General features: G+C 32.9%; 1 protein-coding gene and 1 pseudogene across 2 annotated transcripts in view; both read left to right on the top strand.

The window, feature by feature from the left end:
* Nucleotides 1-904: 904 nt before the first annotated feature.
* LOC145296666 (DBH-like monooxygenase protein 1) overlaps nucleotides 905-25960 on the top strand; it is a 91343-nt gene continuing 66287 nt past the window's right edge. For both annotated transcript variants that reach the window (XM_080142608.1, XM_080142607.1), the window contains exons 1-4: nucleotides 905-3414; nucleotides 15289-15435; nucleotides 16632-16790; nucleotides 25568-25651. In XM_080142608.1, coding sequence (XP_079998734.1) covers nucleotides 3136-3414; nucleotides 15289-15435; nucleotides 16632-16790; nucleotides 25568-25651 — 669 coding nt within the window. In that variant the 5' untranslated portion in view covers nucleotides 905-3135. The remainder of the gene's footprint in view (nucleotides 3415-15288; nucleotides 15436-16631; nucleotides 16791-25567; nucleotides 25652-25960) is intronic.
* Nucleotides 4291-4409, top strand: LOC145297120 (5S ribosomal RNA; annotated as a pseudogene).

Genomic DNA, 25960 nt, shown 5'->3' with positions numbered 1-25960 from the left:
CAGAAAGATTCCAAAGTTTTGACTGAAAGATTCTAAAGTTCGACAGGAAGATTCCAAAGTTCGGCAGAAATATTACAAAGTTTGATAGAAAGATTTCAAAGTTTGACAGAAATGTTCCAAAGTTTAACAGAAAGATTACAAAGGTCTTCAGAAAGATTCAAAAGTTTGATAGAAAGATTTCAAAGTTTGACAGAAAGATTCCAAAATTTGATAGAAAGATTCCAAAGTTTGATAGAATGATTCTCGAGTTCAACAAGAATTTCGAACGTAACCATTTATTCAATTTATGATCACCCTTATTAACAATTTCATGATGACCGGGTACATGTCTTGAGTAATTTGCAATTATATCATTCGTATCGCCCGCACTGAGTATTGAACCTTTAACCCCCAGAAGAGTGTCACTTACAACTGTATTTTTTCCAAGTACTTTAACCGTAATTAATAGTCATATACAGTTCTAGGTAACTAGCAGGACTCGTGTACTGGCGTTACCCAGTGAAAGTAATAAGAATGTACCTCCAAAAACCAGAAAAAAGGTTTAAGACTAAAAAATATCATACTAGAATTCTCCTCAAGAAAACTTGGTATAATGGATAAAGTGCTTGGTAAAATATAGTTGTAAGTGAACAAGAGAAATATTCTAGAGTCCAACAAGATACACATGAAGAAGGTCGAAGGTTACATCAGCCGAAACGTTGTGCGGATAACACTAAAGTTGAAAACAGTAGTCCAAAGAATCCAAATAATACGAATGACCTAACTTTATATAGACAGAGATTATCAGCTGATTTTTTAAAGCCAATTAAAAATTCTACGCAGACTTTCGCATACATTTGTTCCATATTTTATCTGGTGTGAAATGTGGTGTTTTCGAATGCGTTCACACCGTGGAAGGAAATGTGATTATCTTTTTATTTAACCATTTTCTTTTTGCACTCGACGTTTTCTCATTATTGAAAAGAAAAATTGTTGCCTCAGACTGAACCCGGTTGAAAATTGATTTAAAGTGCACAAATGTCGAGCAACCAGTATTTCCTGAAAAAAAAAATGATAATGTCTCATTTTTTTTATTCCTTTATCTTTACTTCTCTGTCAAACCTTGACAATTATTCTTCGTGAAGGCCACGTCGCTATAATCACTTCGTCTCTCAGCATCAATTTGAAAGTCGAGCGAGTTTAATTGAAAATGGATTTTCAGTTACTGTGACTTTCGACCGGATTTCGAATAAGTACATAAGTAATTATAAGCCTGTCATCTCTTAGACAAATTGAACGAAATTAAACGGAATTTGAAGCAGTACAAAAAATCATTACGGAATTTGAAACAGTATGATTCTCCAGTCAATTTCGACGTATGAGCTCCGCCACAACAGCTAAATTGTCCGGAGATCCACACGTGGTTTGTTTATAGTGGTGAAGGAATTGTGCAGAACCAACCACACTTTTTGATACGGCTGCTAACCTCAGTCAGTGCATTGGCTGCCACAGGCAGAGTATACGGTAGACCTCAGTTTGCCTTCTCCTAGATGAATGTCTTAACGAAGACTAAGGGTGCATCTCTCCCAGTGGATTAAATGCGCCCCCAGATACCAACCTGCGAATTTCTACGTCTCGCCGCGGTACATACAGCGCCTAGCATTCTCAAATAGTCACCCATCTGATACTGGCCATGCTCATCATTGCTTAACTTCGATAATCTGGCGAGAATATGTTTGTCAACGTGATTATGCGGTGATTGAAACAGTGTAAAAACGAAAAGACGTGAGGATTATTTTTTCACCTTCATGGTTAAGTATACATAAAAACATATTTAAACAAGTTATTTTCCCAGCAAAACAAGAAAGAGCATATGGTTTCATTTGATAATTCAATGTAATCTTTCTCACAAGACACAAGTCAAAACATCTCTTGGACAAATTAAAAAAACTTTGAAACAACATAAAAAGATTATTTAAAAAAAAACGCCCGGGTTTATTGTTTCATTTTTCTGATTAAACATTAACAATATATTGCAAGAACTTATTACATTTTTATTAATGCAAGAAATGACATTATGTTTTTGATTTTTTTTAACGATAAAGATTGATAATTTGTATTATTCGGATTATTCGGACTACTGTTCTCATCTTGGGTGTTATTTTCACCACGTTTCGGCTGACATAACCTCCAACCTTCTTTGGGTGTATCTTCTTAAACTCAGGAATCTTTTTTCCAAACTCAGGAACTCGAGAATCTGCACGGAATTTCAAACAGAACCATTTATTTAATCTACGGGGGGTAGCATGCTCTCGTTCCGTCAGCCATGACTGGATATAAGTCATAAGTAATTCGTAATTGTAGTTTGAGTGCCGCTCTTCAACTTCCGAAAAAGTGTAAATTACAACTGAATATACCAAGTACTTTATCCACTACGCCACGGGTCCCAGGAAGAAAAAAAGAAACACGTTGTTTTATTTGATAATTAAACGGAATCTTTCTCACAAAAGACAAATCAACGTATATTGCGCAATAGATTTATCCATTTACGTATCGAGTTATTTTAATACGTTAAGATTAATTTATATACAAGCCAAAATGAAAGGAGGAAGAAAGAGTAGCTTATACGAGACAGTATCTTTTACACGGTTGTCCGTCTCGCATATTTATTTATTGATCTGTCACGTTGAAACGTGCTACTAACTTTGGAATCTTATCCAGGTTTTTCGTTCATCTTGATGAAGCCGAAAGAATTTTAATGATGAACGTCCATTGACGAGACTAAAAAAAGTTATCTTTGTATTTTGTCCTGTTTATTATCAACATACTGTAGCTATAGCTATACAGTTTCGTGCTACATCGTAATATAATAACCACGTTATACCATATCACTTTATTATACACACATACACAAATACACACATACACACACATATATTATATTATATTATATGAATACATTAATAGCGTTTATTTACACCGTGTATACACAAAGCAACGGACCAAGTAGATAAAAGTATTGCATAATTGCTTCACTTTTGTAAAAAACAAATTCATCAAATTTATATAATTTCATTTTCCAAATATATTTTCAATTAATAATTAATTCAACTTCCAATCACCATTTGTTTATTGCATACCAAAAACGTAACGAAAATGTGGAATTGGTATATAAATCACACAGTTCTTGTGTTTATTTTCTTGCATTGCGTTCAGTCGAGTTTTAAGCTGGGGACAACAGATTATACGCATAGACTCTACGTAGACAACGATGAACACTACCATCTTTCCTGGCAATTTGACGACAAAGAAATTGTATTTAAGGTGCTTGTCAACACGACTGGTCATGTCGGCTTCGGTTTCTCCCCTAATGGAACTATGGCAGGTGCGGACGTTGTTATTGGCGAAATTAAAAATGGACAAACTTCATTCAAGGTGAGTCTTGGAGTTTTTACTTTTCATATTTTTAAACTTAAGCCACAATTTTGAATCAACAAGTAATGAAATAGAGATGATCGTTTTCTTAAAAGAATATTTGGCAGATGATGATGATGATGATGATGATAATAATAATAATAATAATAATAATAATGCTGATGCTGATGATGATACTACTACTACTACTACTACTACTTTTTGCGGAAGAAGAATCATGTCTAAACGTTGGATTATCTTTACGATTACTGTTTCAACTTCACTTCCGGTTTCTCCTTCATTTTGAACTGATTTTGTAAGGCATATTTGTTAGGTGAAAGTACAGAATAGGTCAAAGAAGCCCCCGCCTCATATAAAAAAAAGGCTTTTCTAATTAATAACGTAATTATTTAGAAAAAACCCCAAACATTTTCAATATGGGAAGAGGGAACCGGAAGTGAAGTTGAAGCAGTAACAGTAAAGATAACAAAACTTTACGAACGATTAACATTAATAACACGCTAATGTATTTTATGTTCGTATGTACGTATCACCTTTCACGCACATGTAAGTTTTAATGGCGGAAAACTGATAGGGCGGGGGAACATGGTTTTGAAAGGCGGCTTATCATAATTTTTTGTAGGTTTCCTATTACTTTTTTAATTGTGCTTGAAAGAGTAAAGCATAAAGTTAATCTCTAAGAGGAAGAAAATATTTTTACACGTGAAAAAAAAAAGTTATAACGAAAAATTTTTTCCCTGAAACATTCGGAAACTGACAAGTTCAGGTAAATTTTGAAGTTAAATAAATTCATTGAAAATATTATTTTTTTAGTGAAAATGTATTATCTTTTGTAAGCAAAAAACACCTTTGCTAAAGTTAAAGTTTTAAGTACTAAAATAAGGCATAATCACATTGACACACCGGTTCCCATCAGATCACCGAAGTTAAGCAACGTTGAGCTTGGTCATTACTAAAATGGGTGACCAATTTGGGAATTTCAGGTGCTGTATGTAGGAGGACGTCGACACCTCCCTGCAAGAGTTGCAAAAACCTAACGCCAGCATCTCCCCTAACGGGGATATACATGTGACTAGGGACCGCTTGTGATTTCATACTCCCATGGAACCGCCTCCTTCGGAGGATGCCGGTTAAACCCAAATGCTGTTACACACACACACACACACACACACACACACACACTGTAAAAATCCCCTGAAAGATAAATATTAGTTTTCTGGGAATATTTCAAAGATAATTAGTAAAGTAAAATCTTAAGATAGTGAATTAAATAATAATAATAATAATAATAATAATAATAATAATAATAATAATAATAATAATAATAAATACTCGTTTGTCCAAAAATTAGCTTAATTAGCCTCCAGAAGAGAGAGTTTAGTAACCAATCCAGTTTCGCACAATCAAAACAAAAGAAAAGGCGGCGCGCATAAGTTCTACGGAAGCCCAAAATGCCAGAAAGTCAATTTTATTTTAACATTTATAATTAAAGAGAATACAGCGGGTAGGATGCAAATCCTGTCTGTTTCTTTGGGCTCTGCCAAACGATTGTGAAGAAAGGAGCGCATGATCCCGTGACGTCAGACTTGTGTTAACTATACGAACTATGGAAAAGTAGAAGCGACTTAATGATTTTTTAAAACCTTTGTTTATCTTCTTCAAACTGCAATTAATAATTAATCTTTTTTATAATTTTGTTAGGTTTTAAGATTTACACAGTTTAATGATTAATGATATTATAAACATTTGTATATTAAATATGAAATTTTTACAAATGTTCATTTGGTTACTTACCGGCTTCCATACTTTTGTTTGGTCAAAAGAGACAAACTAGATATCATAGTAGGCCTAAAAAACGTTTATTTTTTGTGCAATAATATTTTTTACTCGGTTTTAATCTGGCGATAAAATAGCTGGCAAGAGCTATGTTTATATAAAAACTTAATATTTCTAAAAAATTTAAACATAATTAATTAAAAATCTATGTTGTAACGAAACATTTGAAATAATGGAATTTGAATCGTTTTAATCTTTTAAAAATTAATTAATTTTTAGGAAGTTTCTTTTTCTTGGCAATTCACATGATAATAGCATATATTAATTAGAAAAAAACTTTATTAAAAATATAATATTAAATTTATATCAATTTTTTGCAACTTCAAAGTATGTATTTAAACTTTTAAAAAAATATTTTTTTTTACTTATTTGAACTCTTATGTTTCATAATAAATAGAAATGTCGATCGATGTAAATATATATTCTCCAAATTTCTAAAAAAATAAATATGGGGGGGGGTGGACACGCACTAAAAAATATATTTCCCCTCACATATTTTACAGAAACTGCATTTTATATGTAATTTCATTCTAAAATGGATAAGTACCGAAAATTTCACGAAAATCTGATCATTAGTTGATTTTTGCTAGATTTATTAAACACGGATATGTTTTCGCGTTCAATATGCTTACTACAGGGGAAGGTTATTTTAAAGCGCTAATTATGTAAACACGATTTTCGTCTCGGAATTTCATTTTTTTCGTACGATAAAAAAAATTATTACTAGTTTATTTTGCCCTTCTTTTGAATGGCACAAAAGTTATATCGATTATATAAACTTATAATAAAGTTACATCGTTTTACATATGAGGGGAGGTTAATTCTGTGGTGAATTTTTGTAGGTGCTTATGTTTATTTGTCGTTTTTTGTTGCAATTTTGCTCATCCGTATTTGCCTAAATTAATCGTTATCAAAAATAATACCATTAAAAAATAATTCTTTCTTAGTTGTTCTGGGTCTCAATTTTGCACTTATTTTTATTTTAAGGATTTTTTTTTGCTTCTTTCGCTGATGTTTACATCATCACGCGCACAAGAAAATATAATACTATTACATTTGAAATTTTTGTGAGAATTGTAACCATTAAAATTACATTAAATATTTTTCAATTATATTTTTAGTTAATTAAATAAACAATTCAATGATAATGCCGTTAGTTCGAGAAATTATTTTTTCTTCGTGTTATATTGATTTCATTAACACCGACATTAGAGACTTCTTTTTTTCGTAATGTTCCTGAAATACTATTTTTCTTTTTTAACTGTTAACATCTACAATGCTTTATTTTTATATAAAAAATTCATGTGCCTTTTTTAGGACTTAAAACTTTAACTTTAACAACGGTGTCTTTTGTTTACAAAAAAAGAAAAATAATACATTTTCACTAAAAACAGTGAGTTCATTATATTCTATGATTGTTAATTATATTCTTATATTTTCTTTAAAATTGGTTGATTTCATGAATTTTGGTGAATTTTTAAATGAATAAAGGAGTCAAAGTGTTTATGCATTTTAGAGACCATTGATTTTGCACGTACCTAATTAGCGCTAAAAATGACATTGGTTTTATTGTGTTGAATTATATTGAACTAACAGTTATTTTTACAGTATTTAGACAAATAATATTTATTGTTTAAAACGAATTTGTTATCTTTTTTATAAACAAACAAAGGAGAGACATATTCGTTTTATTTAAAGAATATTTAATTTACTATCATAATTATTTGGTACAACTGCACTATAATAACGAAATTCGGAAAACGAAAAAAATCGATTAAAAATGTTTTTGTATCAATTTCAACAAAAAGCAGTGATATCTACTTAACTAGCACGCCAGAAGTGCTTAAATAGGTGTATTTTGGGGAATTTTTGACACCCCTAACACGAAATTGCGAATGAAATATAAAAAAACTCGTAATTTCTCTTTTTAAAGTGGGTTGTTTATTTTCTTTATGGAGTATACTTCCAAAATAAACTAATAAAGTTGTTTAAAAAATAATAGAAATATTATTTTTATTATTTATAAAACAGTGTTTTTATAATATATAATTTATTTATTTATCTTTGTTCTCTTATTGCAGTCTTACTAAAAATTGAAACCCCTTAACATTACCTATCATGTCTTATTACTCGTGTTTTAAACTTTTTTTGTTAAATACGTCTGGTATTATCCTAAACTAGTCTTTAAATAAGGTGCCCCCAATCTAAAAACATAAGCTGACCCCAGAAGTTGCATTATTGAAACGTAATTATAAGTTTAATCTCGAAGGTTCTATCACAAGGAACCAAAAGCTAAAAAAACAAAAAACAAACAAACAAAAAAAAAAAACCCAACAAAACTTCCACGGATTAATTCAAATTCTATTCTAAACTGGGAATGGGCAAAGGACTTATACGAAGTAGATATAAATAAGTCCCTCTTACCGTTTTTTTTTTTTTAATGGAGAGTAGATAATGCAGTGGATGTGTTATCGGCAGCTCCAGTAACTCTCGCTTCTCCTTTTTTGTCCCTCAGTCCTCATTTCTAATGAGTGATGTTTCAAAGGGTGAAGAAAAAGCTGCTTCCCAGGTTGGTAGTACTTCGTGAACAGTAGTCTGAGATTTCGGAAATTTTCTGTCTCTATGACTATCCTTGCGGCCATGTCACTAGTAAGGGTGCTGGAGGTAAACGTTTTCATCTGGGCTGACGTTACCCGCCTGATAGTCAGAGACCCGAACCTTGGAATAACCACTAAGGAGGCTATCCTATCAGCAGGTGCAAAGTACTGGGGCTGCTGTATTGCCATATCTCAAAAAAGAAAACACGAATAAACCTAGAACCCCATCCTCCTACGTAGACCCCTACTACCATATCTCCTTCTCCAACATCAGGGGTCTACGTTCTAACCTTCCAGAGGTTGAAACCCAATTACAGGAGACGAAACCTGACATATTCTTTCTAAGCGAAACTGGAATAGGGCCGACCACCTCCCTAGATGAGTTCACAAGCAAAGAAGGAAACGAATTTTAGCGCCACGATACTGAAAACATACTGAACTGAAACATCCCGACAAAATTATACACGTGTATGATTGATTTCAACTTTGTTTACCACTTTTCAAATAAGTCTTCTTAAGAAAAAAAAATTCCTGCTGCAAAATATATTTCTACAAAAAGTAACTTCCCAAACAAACAAACAAAAAAAAAAAGATAAAAAAGCAACAACAGAATACAAACAACAAACAATGTTTAAAAAAAGAACATCAAATTTAGCTAACTAAAAACAACCCTCCCCAGCAAAAGATTCTGTTTACGAAAGTATATATTTCACAAAAAAGTAAACTCTTCAAATACAAATCCTTTCAAGATACAAAACACATAAAACTCTTTTATACAGACCTAATTAATTAATGCTTCCATAAAAGAATCCTTTAAAGACAGCAACATCCTTACAAAAGTTATTGAAATTACTCTATCGCTTGTATCGAGGCACACGAACGGACAAAATCGGAATTGCTTGATAAGTTAATGCCGACAACAACAATAACAGGTGGGCCATCCTTTTTCCACGTTTCGGCCGGAGGAATAGTTGGCCGAAACATCCTGAAACAACAACTAAGAAAAATGAGGATAATAGTCCGCAATAAATAAATTAATAAATAATACTCATCACAATAATATATTCCAATTAAATAATATATATATATATATATATATATATATATATATATATATATATATATATATATATATATAATATCTCTATATAATATCTCTCTCTCTCTATCTCTCTCTCTCTCTCTCTCTCTATATATATATATATATATATATATATATATATATATATATATATATATATATATATATATATAATCTTGCCTCGACAGTCGAGCTGTATATTTCTTCCATTCCTTTTTTTACGCACATTTTATCTTTCTTTTAATAATATATTGAAATTCTTTCCCATTTCCTTGTACCTATTTGTGAATTATTCCACGGATTTCTGCCTTTTGAATTACTTTGGATCATCTTCCAATTACGCGATTCCCTTGGATTTTACTTGTGAGAATGGAATTTTAACTAACTTTCTTGGATTCTGCATCTTTAGATTTTACCGTCATTGTAAATTTTACCCTCCACCAGACTATCCATTCACGTGAAATCACTTTTTTATTCACCCTACTCCCTCTGCTTCACTTTTTGTTATCAAGTAAAATCTATTATTTACTTGTAGTTTCATTTAATACTTTTGCAAGCAAAATCCGATCCCGCATTTTGCTAAATCCTACCATCTGGTGAGAAGGAAAGTACTTCTTCGAAACTCCGCGGATTAAGGACTATCCATTTATTTAGTGTTTCGTTTTTAAAATTAAATATGTTTTTAACTCTTTTCCAAAGTGTTTTTTAACATGTCTTATTAACTACTTGTTCTTATATATATATATATATATATATATATATATATATATATATATATATATATATATATATATATATATATATATACCATTCGGTACGGAACCCGACCATGGAAGATCAGATAATGAATAATCGTGGATTTATAAGACCAAAAATTCCAACCTTGATCGTCTTTAGGGGTCCGTGGCACAGTGGCCAGAAACATTGAATCTGTATGGGTCCAGGTGATAATTGTCTGAAAATAGCGGTTTCACTCCTACCCAAATTCGGCCAGAGGCTTACTTGGTCAAAAACGGGGGCGAGACGACAACAACTATGGAAGGCAGTAATTGGTGAGAATTCAGTTAGAAGATTCGGAGTTCCTATCCCATTGTTACCACCTGACGAAGGCCAGAGGAATAGTTTGCCGAAACGTTGTGAACCTACAACTAAGAATAATAGTCAGCAATAAATAAAATAATAAATAATACTCATCTCAGTAATGAATTCCAATTAAATAAAACCTCCATAAAAAAAAGCCTTAAAAAAATTCCCGGAAATTATTTTCCCACACATAAACACCAGTGAAAATTACTGCGGTGTTTATCACAGAACAGAAAAAGGTAGCCACTTACCAGTGTTTGCAAAGTCCAGACAACTATCTGCTTAAAAACGAAAAGCGATCAAAGCAGAATTCAAAAAGCTCCGAAATGAAGGCGTGATAATCCCATCATTATAGCGAATGATCAAGCCCACTACATCTTGTTCCTAAGTAAAGTGGAGGATACTGCTGATGTGGCGATTACCGTGCATTAAATAGCATAATCAATGCGATATATACACCATACCCAACATAAATTTGTTTACCATGAAACCATAAATAATAAATAAGCAACGGTTTTCTAACATAGATTTGTTTTTGAGCATACCAACAAGTCAAAATGCACCCAGATGATATCACGAAAACAGCCATTATTTCTAAAATGTTTTTTTTTTCATTACGAATTCATGTCTTTTAGCTTAAATAAAAAAAAAAACTCAGCAACGACATTTCAAAGATATATGGACAATTTTTTAGAGGCGTTTTTATATGCGTTTTTATATAAATAGATGATATTTTAATTTTCAGCGACAACAAATATTCTCACCAGAAAAATACATAGTTTTTAGAATCTTCCAAGAAAACAACTAAAAATATCTATTTTTGATGTAACGTCACTAGATTTCTTGGGATTTAGGATTAATTCAAAGGGAATCATATCAACTACTAATAAATTCAAAGAAATAGAATCCTTCCCGTGTCCTAAAGATGCCAAAATCCTACGCAAATTTCTTGGTGTGATAGGATTCTACAGAAAATTAATACCGGGATTTGCAGAGTTAGTTTTACCCTAATCTGCAAGAATGAGGTTAACACATGAAAGATCGATTACTTTGAATAATGTGGAAACACAACCCTTCTCTAATATTATAGAAGTGCTTGGTGAACTAACGGAATTATCCCATCCCCAAACCAGATTTTACACAATATCAACTGGTAACAGCAGTAGTAAATATGCAGGTAACCTAAATTTATTAATAATGGCTAAAGGAAAGAAGTTGACAAATGGTGAGAAGGGGGAAATTGTTAAATTACCTGTTGCGAAGAAGTCTACATTAGACATTTCAAACATTTTGAAGCGAGATCATCGAACTGTGAAACGTTTCGTCATTGACGGCAAAGATGGAAGAAAAAAAGCACAAAGTGGCAAACGAAAGGTGACTTCACTACGAGATTTGAGAAAAATCAAGAGGAGTATGCTAGCAAACTCACACAGCACAAGCAAAACTATTTTCGACCAGGCACGAGTGTCTGGCATCTCTAAAAGGACCCGAAATCAGATTTTGAAACAAATAGCGGACCGGTGAACACCGGAAAAATGTCCTCCTTTGGGTGATATCAAATGTCAGAAGCGACTAGCGTAGGACATTAAATATTTGAAAACCAATTTTCAAAATGTTCTCTGAACTGACGAGGCTAGAGAAATCCTCGACGGCTCCAACGGTTGCACCAATGATGGTTTCTTAAAGGCAATAACCCACGCTTGCGATTCAGACGTCAACAGAGAAGAGGGAGAGTGATGATTTGGGCTGGTATTATTGGTCGTGAGATTCTTGGCTCTTTTTCCTGTCCCTGAAGGTGTTAAAATGAATTCTGCGAACTATTGCAAGTTTTGAGAACAGAATTTATGGCCCTGGTTGAAATCACAAAATGAAGATGTCAACCAGAATCTCATTATCAAACAAGACAATGCCCCAAACCATGCTTCTCGGTTAACAAAAGCTTGGCTTTCAGTCAAGGAGATCTCTGGTGAACGTCTGATGGATTGGCCACCTCAGAGCCCGGATTTGCATCCGATAGAGAACCTCTAGTCGATTCTGAAGAGGAAGGTTTACGAAAACGGACATCAATTCAGCAGTAAAAAAGACCTTTCGGAGAGGATTAAGGAGGTATCTTCTGAAATTACACCTCAACAAGTGCATAAATTAACATCCTCTGTTGATAGGAGGCTGATGACTTGATTAAGAATGGAGGAACGCGCATAAAGGGTTAAATTATTTTTAAAATTTGCATGGTTTTCTTAATTGTTATTTGAGCAATAACTGTGGTTTTCTTGTAATATGTTATCAATATACGGTGCTATTATCGTAATGACCCAATGTTTCAAATTAAATTATGTTTAAAAATGTTATTTATTTTGAAATAAATGAGTCTTGCAAACTCTTATGACCAATATTTCTTCCTGGATTTTTTTAAAAATCCATATTTTTACCCAGAATATGATTATTTGGTTTCCGTTTTTAGGAATTTATTTGATATATTTGCATATCGAACAATGAGTAACATAGCTATTATATTGGAAAATATTGAAGCATACATTTATATACGTTTTAAAAACACTTCTGACCCCCAGGATTATTAACCAAATGTTCTATGGATGGAAGTGATAATAGGTGAGAAGTAAATTATCCCTTATTCTTGAATGGCTTCCGAGCTTTGATAAATGGTGAATCCTTTGTAAAAGAAAAATTGCCAAAAAAAAAAAAAAAAAAAGATTCCAGGTTGACCTATTCTTATTACTATTATTTAAAATTAGGATGATTGCAATTTTCTTCGTTTTGTTGGTCAGACTTAAAAAGAATAGAGAAAGAGAAGAAAGAGAAAAAGAATAGAGAAAGAGAAGAAAGAGAAAAAGAATAGAGAAAGAGAAGAAAGAAGTAGAAAAAAAGTAATTTTGTTAAGAGCGAGGATATCCTTCACCTTTTGAAAGACCGGATGAAACACAACTAAATTGTGAGTTTGTCACATGATGTGGAAATTTAACTTTGAAATAATATTCCGTATATTCAGCACACACCCACACACCCACACCCACCCACACACCCACCCACCCACCCACACACACACACACACACACACACACACACACACACACACACACACGTAAGCGCGCACGCGGACAGACACAAAGAACACATACACACAAGCACATATATATTATATATATGCCATTAAAAGAATACCTGTCCCGGACGAGTAACATTTTCTCTGAATGAAGGATATATATATATATATATATATATATATATATATATATATATATATATATATATGGGTGTATTTAGGTAGCGTTTTTTCATTCATGCAAACATTATTAAATCAACGGAGATACTTTGCTTAATGATTGTTTTTTATTTTTTCAATTTTCCGTATAATCTTTTTTTTTATGTACAAAATCGAAAATATTAATAAAAGTTCCATAGTTATCACGAGTGCTTTCGATTCAACTGCGAATCATCTTCAGATGTTGATGAGGTGGAAGTGAGTAGGGGCGAAAATGGAAATTAGGAAAGTGAAAAGTAAAATATACAATAAATTGTATTGAGTCACCTCATCAAATCCATGAATTCCATCTGAAGATGATTCGCAGTCAAATCGAAAACACTCTTGATAATTATGGAACTTTCATTCATTAATATTTTCGATTTTCATATATATATATATATGCTTAGTTTTCAATATTCAGTCCTCTCATATTATTGTTTATCATTCAACTAAAAATCTCATCAAACATTTTTGTCTAGTGCAGTCGTCCTCAAACTTGATATAGTTTGGATACATTTACAATTCTTCAAATACTTAATAATGCTTGTATACATAATAGGACTGATATGTTATGTAGTTAACTGCTAAATATATTAGAAAAAAAAACAGTTTTGATCTGTTAAAAAAATTCCAAAGTTATAGCCCGTTGACTAAGAATGAATGTGTTTATGTCAAATGGATGGTTGAATATGGTTAAATGTGTGTTCATTTTTTGCATTAAATACTAATTCCTATTAATCCTTAACTGTACATCGAACGGATATTATAATATTTAGTTCGCCGAGAAAAAGTGGAAAGGCAGAAATACAAACAGACTAAAAGAAATATAATATAAATAAAAATCAAGCTTTTTTGAAACAATTAAAAAATTGTTTCAAACATCTAAAAAACAACAACAACAAACAAAAAACGAAAATTATATTTCGCATAAAACATTAACTATGCTGACAAACTCTCGGCATTTTTTATTGTCGAAGCTATGAAACAACAGTTTGGTTTCTTCATATAATGTAATATGTAAGGTATTTTTTATTGTATGAATGTGTTTGCTTGTTTTTTGTTTTTAGTGTAGCCTTTCAATTTTATTGGCTTTAGAACCGACACGTATTCATACTATCAAATGAATGCAAAAGTTTTTGCCAGTTTGAAGAAGAGACATTTTAAACCATTGTCATTTTTTAATGCATATTTGTTATTACTTGAACATATCACCATGATTAATTTTAACCTTTTTTTTTTTCAGATTATTAAAGCATCATTCAGATTTTTTCTGTTATATTCTCAACCATGTTGACTGAAAAACAACCCTTTTTAGTCAACAAAAAATGAGTCAACTTCCATCATGATAATGCTAAATCCTCACACACTACTACTGACAAAAGATCTAGGAGAATTGTTTTGGGAAATCTTGTCCCATCCAGCATATTCTACTGACCTTGTTTCCTCAGATTATCACTTATTTTGAGAATTAGATGGTCTTAGGTTAATACCACGAGAGGAGATTGAACATGAGTTAGATTCATATTTCACATGAAAACCTAAATAATTTTACAAACCAGGCGTTTTTAATGGAAATCGCTCCAGACAATGCATAAAACCACTTGATGTAAGGAGCTAAAAGTATTACTTCAAGTTTAAAAAAAACAGCAACAATAAATGTGAGATTAATAAATTCTGACCCCAAAACTGAACAATTCTTCCCCGTTTATCAAAAATATCATTGATGGAATGTAAGGACTGAAGGACAAAATAAGGGAAGCGATAATTACCGAACCATCGAAAATAAATATAAGGTTTACTTTCTAATCTCCTTAAGCTCGTTGTCAGATGGACCAAGTTATAGAGAGCAAATGTCGTTATTTGTATGAATAAAGATGACCCCTACAAAAAAACCCTACAGATTTTCATTTTCCAAATAAAAATTGAAACCACAAAAGCCTTCGCACTGACCTAAACAACTTAATGGTGTTATATACGTACGAGAAAAATGACGTTGTTCTTTCTTCTTTAAACAGGATTACCATGGCTTATCTAATGGAACTTTAGTAGAAGACATCTTTGCAAACTGGATGCTCTTATCTGCTGACCAGATGTCCAATCGAACAAAGTTGGTTTTCAAACGACAATTGATTACAGATGACCCTAATGACATCGACATCACCGTAAGTCTTTTCGTGTTTATGGTTTGACCAATTTACACTCTTAGCAAAATCAGAAAAATGTATTACATGGACATACATATCCTTATCAAGGTTCAAAGGCCACTCGAGGGTAAGGGTTAATGAGCCTTGGGTGAAGGGTGACACAAACACCTTGAAGATTGAAAACGATGGTTGAGATTGTGTAGCTTTGTTAAGGAGATGCGTTCCAGAATTAATGCCTCCTATTGTGAAGGGGTGGGATTTTAGTGCTTGTTGGGTTACTCGAGAGTATGTACGTCTCGCTGACACAAGTGCTATGAGTTCATCAGAGCACATTCCATTAAAATACTTGTAAAACATGCACAAGTATGCGACATTGAGGTGATGGGACAGATGTCGGAGCTTGACCACCATTGCGAGATCTATTAGATTTGAGACTCTTTTTGAAACCTTTTTAATAGTAAGAGTAGTACACCAGCCCATATGTGGCAAGAATACTCAATGCATGGGCGAAGTAATTTTCTAGCACGGTAGAGGGAGCTCATCTTCTTTGCGGCTGTCTTGGCAATATCCTCAATGTATTTGTTCCAATTCATATTGCCTGTAAATGTTAAGTCGAGAAGTTTGGAAGATGGGCTCTCAGGTGTTATTTGTCATTTTCCCACAAGATAGAGATAGCAATGTGTTTATTATTTTGTTTTCATTTCATGAAAGCAGCGTTTTTTGCACGTGTAGCAGTCACAGTTTTTTTTTATGTACCATCTTTATTTTACTGGAAATAGACCGGTGCGGTGATTGGCCCACCATCTAATCAGAGTTCATGGCGTAAACCAACACGTAACATGCTGGTTTACTTCTTACAACATCTACAAAGGTTTTTCCACACTCAAAAGATACCACATGAGCAAGACATATTTAGTTCACTCCACAACTTGCCCCTCACCCCTCCACCATGATAAATGCATCAAGTCGTATGTCGTCTTTTAATATATGAAGTCAGATTTTCTTTTATAATTATACGAACGGACACAATCTAACCCAATATACATTCATGCAATGAGGCTGTGGATCATCATCATCATCATCATCATCATCATCATCATCATCATCATCATCATCATCATCATCATCACCACCACCACCACCACCACCACCACCACCACCACCACCACCACCACAACACAGCTAAATTAATTCGCTTGAATTTTTATTTTCAGAGCGATACAACTCGAATCATTTGGGCGTACGGCGAAGAAACGTTTGACGTGAACAGCTTCGTGGTTGGAGGATATAGGAGTTTGCATCTGTTGCAGGTTGCCAGGCCGAACGTTGCTGTTTTGGAAGATGGCGAGAAATTATTCATCACGATGAATAAGGTAAAGATTTATGACATTTATTTACCAAATTGCTTTTGTTTTTAACAAAAAGTCACCGCGTACCAAGGCCCAAAGGCCACGCGAGGATAAGTAATAATGCAAACATCGAATGCTTTCTTTTATTAGACGACATTTTGCGCCTTTAAAATATTTTTTTTATGGAAATCGACCAAGACAAAATTTAAATCCACTTGATCTAAGGCGGAAACAAGAACGAAGGTAGATTATCGCAAAGACATGAGATAGTATAATGATGTACACATTTTATGAAACAATTCTTGCGTCTTCGTAAATTGTTTTTATATAACTCACTTCAGACAAGGTGTAGAGCCACTTGATGTAAAGAGCTAACAACAATGAAAGATCAAAGTCAGGCGATGCCAATTGCACTTAGAAAAATAAAACACACACAAAAACAACAAAGCTATGCGTAGGAGGAAAAGAGTCATTGAAAAAACTTTCAGGTCGTTTGATTCGTTGATACTGTTGTCTTCATCAATTCGCTGTTTTGATACCTTGTTGTAATACAGCTTCCTAATTCAGTAGTTATTTCCAAGAACTGTAAACTTGTGAAACTCTCTTCCCGCTGACATGTTTCCTTCTACATATACGCTTGATCCTTCAAAGATTAAGGTCAAAAGGCATTTCCTGCTTTTGCAATAATCATCTTTGATTCTTGTTAGCTCCTTACATAAAGTGACTTCATGCCTTGTCAGGAGCGATTTTCATAAAAATAAAATAAAAATGACGCAAGAATCGCCTAATAAAAGAAAACATTTGATGTTCAGCGTCCCAGTGTCTTTGCGATAATCATATTTTGTTCTTGTCTTGTCCTCGCGTCAAGTAGCTTCATGCCTTGTCTGGAGACGTATCCCTACGCCCCTCCAAAATTGCCTAATGAAAATATTTGATGTTTGCATCAGTATAACATCTCATGTTATTTGCATTAATTATTTTCGTTTCCTTTTTACCTCCTTACATAAAGTGTCTGGCGCAATTTCCATAAAAAGACGCAAAAATCGCCTAATAAAAGGAAGTATTTCATGGTTGCATTATTACGGCATTTCCTGTATTCCTATTTCGATAACTTCTTTCTAAGAATTGTGAGCTTGTTAATTTTTTTTCCTTATGATTGTTTTGCTCCTACGAGAGGCCCTGTCGGTGGGGCATTAGAATACGCCGACTGTCCCCCTGCAGAGGGTAAAAGTCCCTCAATGGGGGTCCTGGATATGACCTTAAACTATATCCGATGGTGAGGCCTCAGCTTGCGGGATCTGGGGAGTGTGGAGCCACCTTTTAATTGCGATTGCTCCCAGGTCCACTCTGACCTGGAGTGGTAGTACCTGTTAGGGTCCCAACTATGAGTTAAATAGAAACTGACTTGCAAAAAACAAATATATTCTATTAAAAAAATTTTCTTCAAAATCACCGGATTCGGCATTAAATAACCTGAAAAGGGTTGATATGCCGTAAAACAAAAACAACCAACCAACCAACCTACGAGAAACCTTGGTCTTTTAAAGACGGTGGTCAATAATCTTTGTTGTAATCATCTTTTATTCCTGTTAGCTCATTACATTAAGTGGTTTCACGCCTTGTCTTGAGCGATTTCTACAAAAAAACAAACAAACAAAAGAATGAAAAAATGACGTAAGATTGCCCAACAGAATTGAAGTATTTAATGTTTGCATTATTACGTCATAATAAACGCTGTGTTAATTGTCGAAACGAATCAAATTTTTGCGATAATTTTGTTTCTGCCACATCGTGTCTTTACTGCTGCTCAAATATATCACTAGAATAATAACAAAGACTTCCTAGTCTTTCGATCAACCGAACACGTTATGTATGTTAGTAAAACACCTATCTCTTCCGGGAGCAAACGATCATCCAAAGTGCTCCCAAATCGTGATGAACTACAGAAAAAATATCGCCGAATTCCATCTCGCCAAAACAAACGTACGCATCAAAGGAAGTCCGATAGACGCAATAACCCATCGTCTTCAAAGCAGTGTACTCTTAAAATGCAACCGAAAAGATACCAAAGGAATTCTTGCAAATACGAGAAAGTTTCCGTTCGGAGGAAAGCGAAGAAAACGGAAATATTTTTCAGGCAGGGCGGTAAAAGAAAGAGCACACACCATCGTTCGCGGCCATTTTTGAAGTTGAACAATTCACAAACGAGACAAACAAACATGACAGTGTCAGAAAGGGATAGTACTATTTCTACTAAGAAAGACATCTTTATGCAATTGGCTTCAACATCGCAGAATGACGAGTTATCTGATGCGACTGTTGTAACGGATCCTGGTTGTGCCGAAAATTCCGAAGCGGACAAGGAAAGAGAAATCCCTATTGTGACAGGCGGCGACACGGAGCTGACGGCATCAAAGGGCAGTTTAGACCTGACAGCAGAGGTTGACATGGATATTACGCCGAGTGCTGATGGGGCGAACAAAAGAGTTGAAGTGGGGATAGAAATCAAATGCGGTCGTGTCGTCGAGTTGGATGTTCAAAATGATCGCGAATCGACGTCACAGCCAGAGTTTAAAGTCGAAGTTCGAAATCTTTCGGAAAATATATCTTAACTAAATCGATTCAAAGATGATCGACAGTTAGTAAAAATAAACAACAAAAAAAAAAAATACATACCCCCCCAAAACAACAACAAACAAACAAAAAAAAGACAAAACAAAAACAAAACAACAAAGTTGCAAAGAATTTGTCGGTAATGTTTCAATGATGTGACTGGAAAAGGACATAAGAAAAATGCAGTAACAATCATAAAAAGTGTTTTTATGTTATTTTCGTTAAATATTATTAATTTATATTATTATTAATAAATATCATTAATTTATATTATCATTAATTAATATTATAATTATATTATTATTAATAATAGATATTCATTTATATTATTATTAATAGATATTATTAATTTATATCATTATTGATAAATATTGTAAAATTATATTATTATTAATAAATATTATAATTTATATATAATATATAACATTAGTTTATATTATTATTAACAAATATACTAATTTATATTATTATTAATAAATATTGTTAATTCATATTATCATCAATAAATATTATTAATTCATATTATTTTAAATAAATATTTAATAAATAGCATTAGTTTATATTAATATTAACAAATATACTAATTTATATTATTATGAATAAATAGTATTAATTCATATTATCATCAATAAATATTATTAATTCATATTATTTTTAATAGATATTATTAATTCATATTATCATTTCTATTATCATTAATAAATATTATGAATTTATATTATTATTTATAAATATTATTAATTTATATTATTATTAATTAATATTATAATTTATTTTATTATTTATAAATATCATTAATTTGTATTATTATTAATAAATATTATCAATTTATATTATTATTAATAAATATCATTAATTTATATTATTATTAATAAGTATTATTAATTTATATTATTATTAATAAATATTAATAATTCATATTATTATTAATAAATATTATTAATTTATATTATCATCAATAAATATTATTAATTTATATTATTATTAATAAATATTATTTATTCATATTATTATTAATAAATATCATTAATTTATATTATTATGAATAAATATTATTAATTTATATTATCATCAATAAATATTATTAATTTATATTATTATTAATAAATATTATTAATTCATATTATTATTTATATTATCATTAATAAATATTACTAATTTATATTATTATTAATAAATATCATTAATTTATATTATTATTAATAAATATCATTAATTCATATTATTATTAATAAATATTGTTAATTTATATTATTATTAATAAATATTATTAATTTATATTATTATTAATACATATTAAGTGATATTATTATTAATAAATATTATTTAAATAAAGAATCATTTTTAGATAAACACGATACCCAATCAAATTCGATGACTATTTTGTTTTGATTCAGCTGAATCACATAATGTTTAGACATTATAAACATGTTTTTCTCGATTTTATTTTCATAATAGAAACTGGATTTTAAATCGAAATTATTTCTTATTTTTATGATATAACAAAAGGCAACAGCATAAAACCATTGTAAATGCTCACACGTAATTGTTCTCGCGTTCTTTTTTGATTGCGACGTTTACGCATTACTTATTTACCTTTAAATAAATGTTCTTTTCATAAATTAAATCGGTTATTTTCTTCTTATTTATTTATTAAGAGATATATTTATCATCAATATTCTGAAATCAATCATTGACATTGATGCACGCGACATGTCTTTCTATGGAAAAAAATTTTAAGAACACTGGTGACCAACCTCTTGCTGATTCTCTCTATACGGCATCATCGAAATGAAATTATTAAGTATCCACGTGCTATCGTTCAACGGTGATATCTTTCAAGCCCAGGATGCGCTTGGCATGCGCAAAGTGAAATATTTAAACATATAAGAAGACATTGCGTAGGTATGACCTTCTTAGATTTCAAAACCAGATATTATGATAATACAAGCACGTTCCATAACAAAAATCACCGAATGAAAACAGCACTACCAGACCAATACTGGGAACTCAAAGAAAGTGGACGTTCGCCGATAATCGAATGGAAAACAGTAAGACAAGCAAGTTCACGTAGGGACCTATACGGTCCATGTATATTATGTCTGAATAATAAAGTTTATATCCTTAACTTTAAAGAACCACAACATCTATTAAACTGTAGGAGAGAAATAACGAACAACTGTGTGCACAGAGTAAAAATCAGCATAATATCCGAAATATAAACCAAAAACACAAAATAACGTATCTAACTACACCTAGGTTTAAAGTAGGTCAACTTTCTATACACAAAAAGATATAACTAACCCTTTCCCATAAAGCACACAAAGGGAAAGTGTGAACCTGAGCTTAACTGTACTTTTGTCATGTAAGTGCCCGACCATTGGCTGATTAGGAGGGGCGCGGTTACAATTAAGAAGCTCATTGGCTAACTAACAAATTCAATACCATGTGTTTATATAAAAATGCGCGATGAGCACAACTCTTCGGATAAGCCTGACGTATTCTTACGAGGATGAAACGCGGATTATTCTGTGTAGCTTAATTGCCATATATATTTTCATAACCTACTACTATAACTTATATATGTCTATGAATTCCAGCAGAATGTCAGATTATTAAGAAAAAAGCAAAATAAAAGTGTACTATTTGCTTATATATATATATATATATATATATATATATATATATATATATATATATATATATATATATATTGCAGAAGGTTAGGACAACATCGGTCTCGTTGGTTTAAAATCCTGATAAAGGGTCCTATAGTATCTTATGCTCGACTGTCTTTCCTGAAAATGGTAGCCATTTTCTGAGAAGACAGACATAAACAGAGGCTGAAGGGAGTCAGTCCCGCATAGCAGACCAGAATTAAGTTCCCTTTGTTTGAATTTGAAACCGACGGCACCGAGTTCGTAATATCTATATATTAATAGCGTAGTACCGTTAACATACATATGTGTGTCACGGTTTCCAGATTATAAATTTTTCTATCGTGAGATCCTATTTATTAAAAAGGAGGACAGAAGGTGGTAACATAATACGAACATTAAATTATTATTAGTATATATATATATATATATATATATATATATATATATATATATATATATATATATATGAATGATAATTTAATGGTCATGGTATGTTATTAGGTTTTATCTTCTTTTTTAATAAATAGGGTCTCCCGATCACCAAAGACGCAATGTAATAATAAAAAAAAGAGAAAGAAAATTTAACTAAAAACCATGTCGCTTTTGAACCGTACGTGAAAGTAAAATATACTTTCTTGGCCTTCTGACTAGAATCCAAGTGTAGTATCTGTTCTGTCTAAAGATGGTATAATAATATTGTGGGGGTTCTGTTCGCGCCGAGCATCCATACAATGAACATATGTCACAGACTCCTATAAGAATATTGTAGATAAACTGTAATAACCAGATATATCCTGACAATACATTAGCCAGATTACTTAGATAATTACTTTTACAGTTTTACAAAACGGCTACAATAATATCGCGGGGTCTCCTGACATGCTGAACGCCCACAGAATGCCAGCAGCAATATATTACATATAAAAGATGCCGTTGTGGAATTTCCACATGTCCTGCTAGTATATATTAACTATTGTAAAGCTGTTGCTTATTGTACTTAAATTTAAATTTCTGTCCTCATAATTTCTCCCAAACAAGCTTTAAATTTTCATTTTTTTCTTTATCAAAATGTGTTCTAAAATGCAACAAATGAATTGCTTACTTATTGACTAAACGTCGTAAACTTGTTGTCTATTGTACTTTATTTTAAATTCCTGTCGTCATAATTTCCGAATAACATTTTAGTTTTTGCATCTTTAAATGATCGTTTTGGCTTTGATAAAATGTGTTTCCAACCAGGGCCATATTTATTTATTAATGTCTGGAATTTAAAATCCGATACCCGTAATTAACCGGAAAAAATTCCGCTAAAAGAGCTCACCCCGCTTTTTGGCGAGTCATTCAAGTGCTGACGTCAGAGTAAAGACAATTAGATTTATTCACCCACACGCTTCGTTTTTGTGAAGAAGAAGAAGAAGAAGAAGAAGAAGAAGAATAAGAAAAATAAGAAACAAAAGAAAATTAGATTTATAAGAAAGGGTGAGGAGAAGAAAGAGGAGGAAAACTGCAATAAAAAACTTTCTTGGCCTTTTGGCTAGGAACAAAGAGTAGGAGTCTGCGTGGAACGCCGCGGGCGATAGCGCTTTTCACCGACCTCACCCTCGACAGTTGGAGACCGCCGGGCGACACGCAGTTCTTCAGGGAATGCCGAGCCGCGCCCAAGAGGCTATCTAGGTCCAACGACCTTTCACGAGTTTCGAGAAAGCATCTGTATAAGGAATTAGTCAGGGCGGCCGCCGCCAACCCACTCGTCGTCTGTGGTTGTCGGAGGAGGAGATTCGCTCCCGGTGGAGTTGGGTACCAGGCCCGGGAGTAATAAACAACTCCGAATTCTCCCTGATTTGGTGACTGTCTCGGAACGCGTTGCATCTTAACGCAATACAACACAGTGCCAGACTAGTAGGTTCGCCCAAGTGCCCCTGCTGCGGGACCTCAGCAGAAGAAACGCTGGAGCACGGTTTCTTTGATTGCAGTAAACTCCACCGGTACTGGAGTTATGTCAACGAGATGATAGCTCGCATCAATCCCGAGTATCCTTGCCCGCTGAACGTGTCCCTGGTCGTGCACAATGCATTGGAGAAACAAATGGTTTTTCTTTCGATTCTGGCCATAGGCAGAATGGTGGTGTGAACGTGGAAACTGAATGAGAAACGCGGGGTTGAATCTTTCTTCAATTACCAATTGAAGGCCAAGATCAGAACGAATAAGAGATTACATCCCGCGGCTTTCGACAGAAGATGGATTAAGCAGCGGGCTTGTGCGTGCGAAGAGGGGCCAAGTTAGAGTATGTGCTTCCTACCTAGGCATGGCGTGCGCAATTCCTCGTTTTGCCGGACCCCAGTTCCAGTAGGGTAAGCATTGTTTTTCTTCGCTAGTTGAGTGAATGGCCCTCTTCTTTCTCCTGATGGAGAACTCCAAGATGCCCGCCCCCGATTTTTATCTTTTTTACCCCGGGTCTTCCCCCAAACTTAAAGTGACATACCCTCTCCAACTCCCCCATCTTTTGTTTTGTCCTAAAATGAGATCTTCAAGCCCCCTTACAGATTGATCTACTTGTTTTCGGCCTTCATTAAGCCAGAAAACAGTGGGCGGTCTGCCATCTAGCGAGGGTTGGGAGGGTCCTACTAACATCTTTTTTTTATTGCCCCCCCCACCAATGAAATAATTTTTTACTTTTGTTAAATTTGTTTATGTATAAATAATAAAAAAAAAACGATTAAGCTTTTTGGTTAAAAAAAATCGATTTGATTTGGGAACAGTAAGTAGGACATCCCCTGGAGTGATTGTTATGAGTGAGAACTTTAGCTAGGGATACTCCTTAGACAAGTAAAACCCTAACCCTAACTCCTTAGACAAGTAAAAAAGGTACAGTGACAAAGATGACTGCATACACCCTCACTATTTTTTTATTTCGTCTTGTGCCTAATTGTTAATTGTTTGTAATTTTACAGAAAATAAATGATAAAAACCTCAAAGTGTAGTATCTGCTCTGAAACTGAGTGAGAGTGAGAGAGAGTGAATGATAATGGGATGGAGAGAAAGAAAGAGGAGTTTAAGAAACAAAGGTATCACGTGTTTTTACCTTTTCTATTTTCAAATTGATTCATTCTGTTTGTAAATATTTTCTCTTCAGGAGAGATTACTTCCTTCATGATGATTCGATATCATCTGGAGGACGAAATGAAATAATCCACGGGAATAAAAATTATTAAAATAAAAAACAACGATTATATACAAGTGTACAAGTGAATAAAAAAAAAAATAACCCCCCGATAAACACAATTATATACAAGTCTACGAGAGAATAAACTTAGAAGAGGAAGGCTCTGAAACGGCCCGTTTTCTCTCCTGATAACAAACATTAACTACAAGCCGAAATGAATTACTTCACAAGTGAAAACAGCTGAAAAACCTGATTATATACAAGTCTGTTTGTTTCAAAACACAACATCTTCTGTTGTTCGCTTGCTTGATGGCGAGTTTCTGCTTCCGTTTTGGTAGTAATTTTCATCCTTTTCTCTTTTGCAGCTTTCACTCCCAAGCCAAGCAACGACGTATTTATGCAAAGATTTCGAACTGCCCACGTATCAACAAAAAATGCATATCATTCAGGTAAGAACATATAACAGTTCTTCATGTTGAATGTGCTTCAGGAGGACTATCAAGGCATACGTTACTGATAACTTCAAACATATCCTATTTGGATGAATTTCAAATAATATTTTATGTGTGGAATATCTATATTATTAAAAACCTAAGAACTCGTAAAAACTACACACACACACACACACACACACACACACACACACACATATATATATATATATATATATATATATATATATATATATTTACAAGAGAGTCACCACTTATCAAGGCCCGAAGGCTACTCGGGGATAAGGGTTAATGAGTGTAAAGTGT

Source organism: Euprymna scolopes, chromosome 17 (genome assembly GCF_053919585.1).
Source record: "Euprymna scolopes isolate OS-2025 chromosome 17, ASM5391958v1, whole genome shotgun sequence".
In the NCBI taxonomy this organism is placed as follows: Eukaryota; Metazoa; Mollusca; class Cephalopoda; order Sepiida; family Sepiolidae; genus Euprymna; species Euprymna scolopes.
This window is presented reverse-complemented; position numbering and strand designations above follow the sequence as displayed.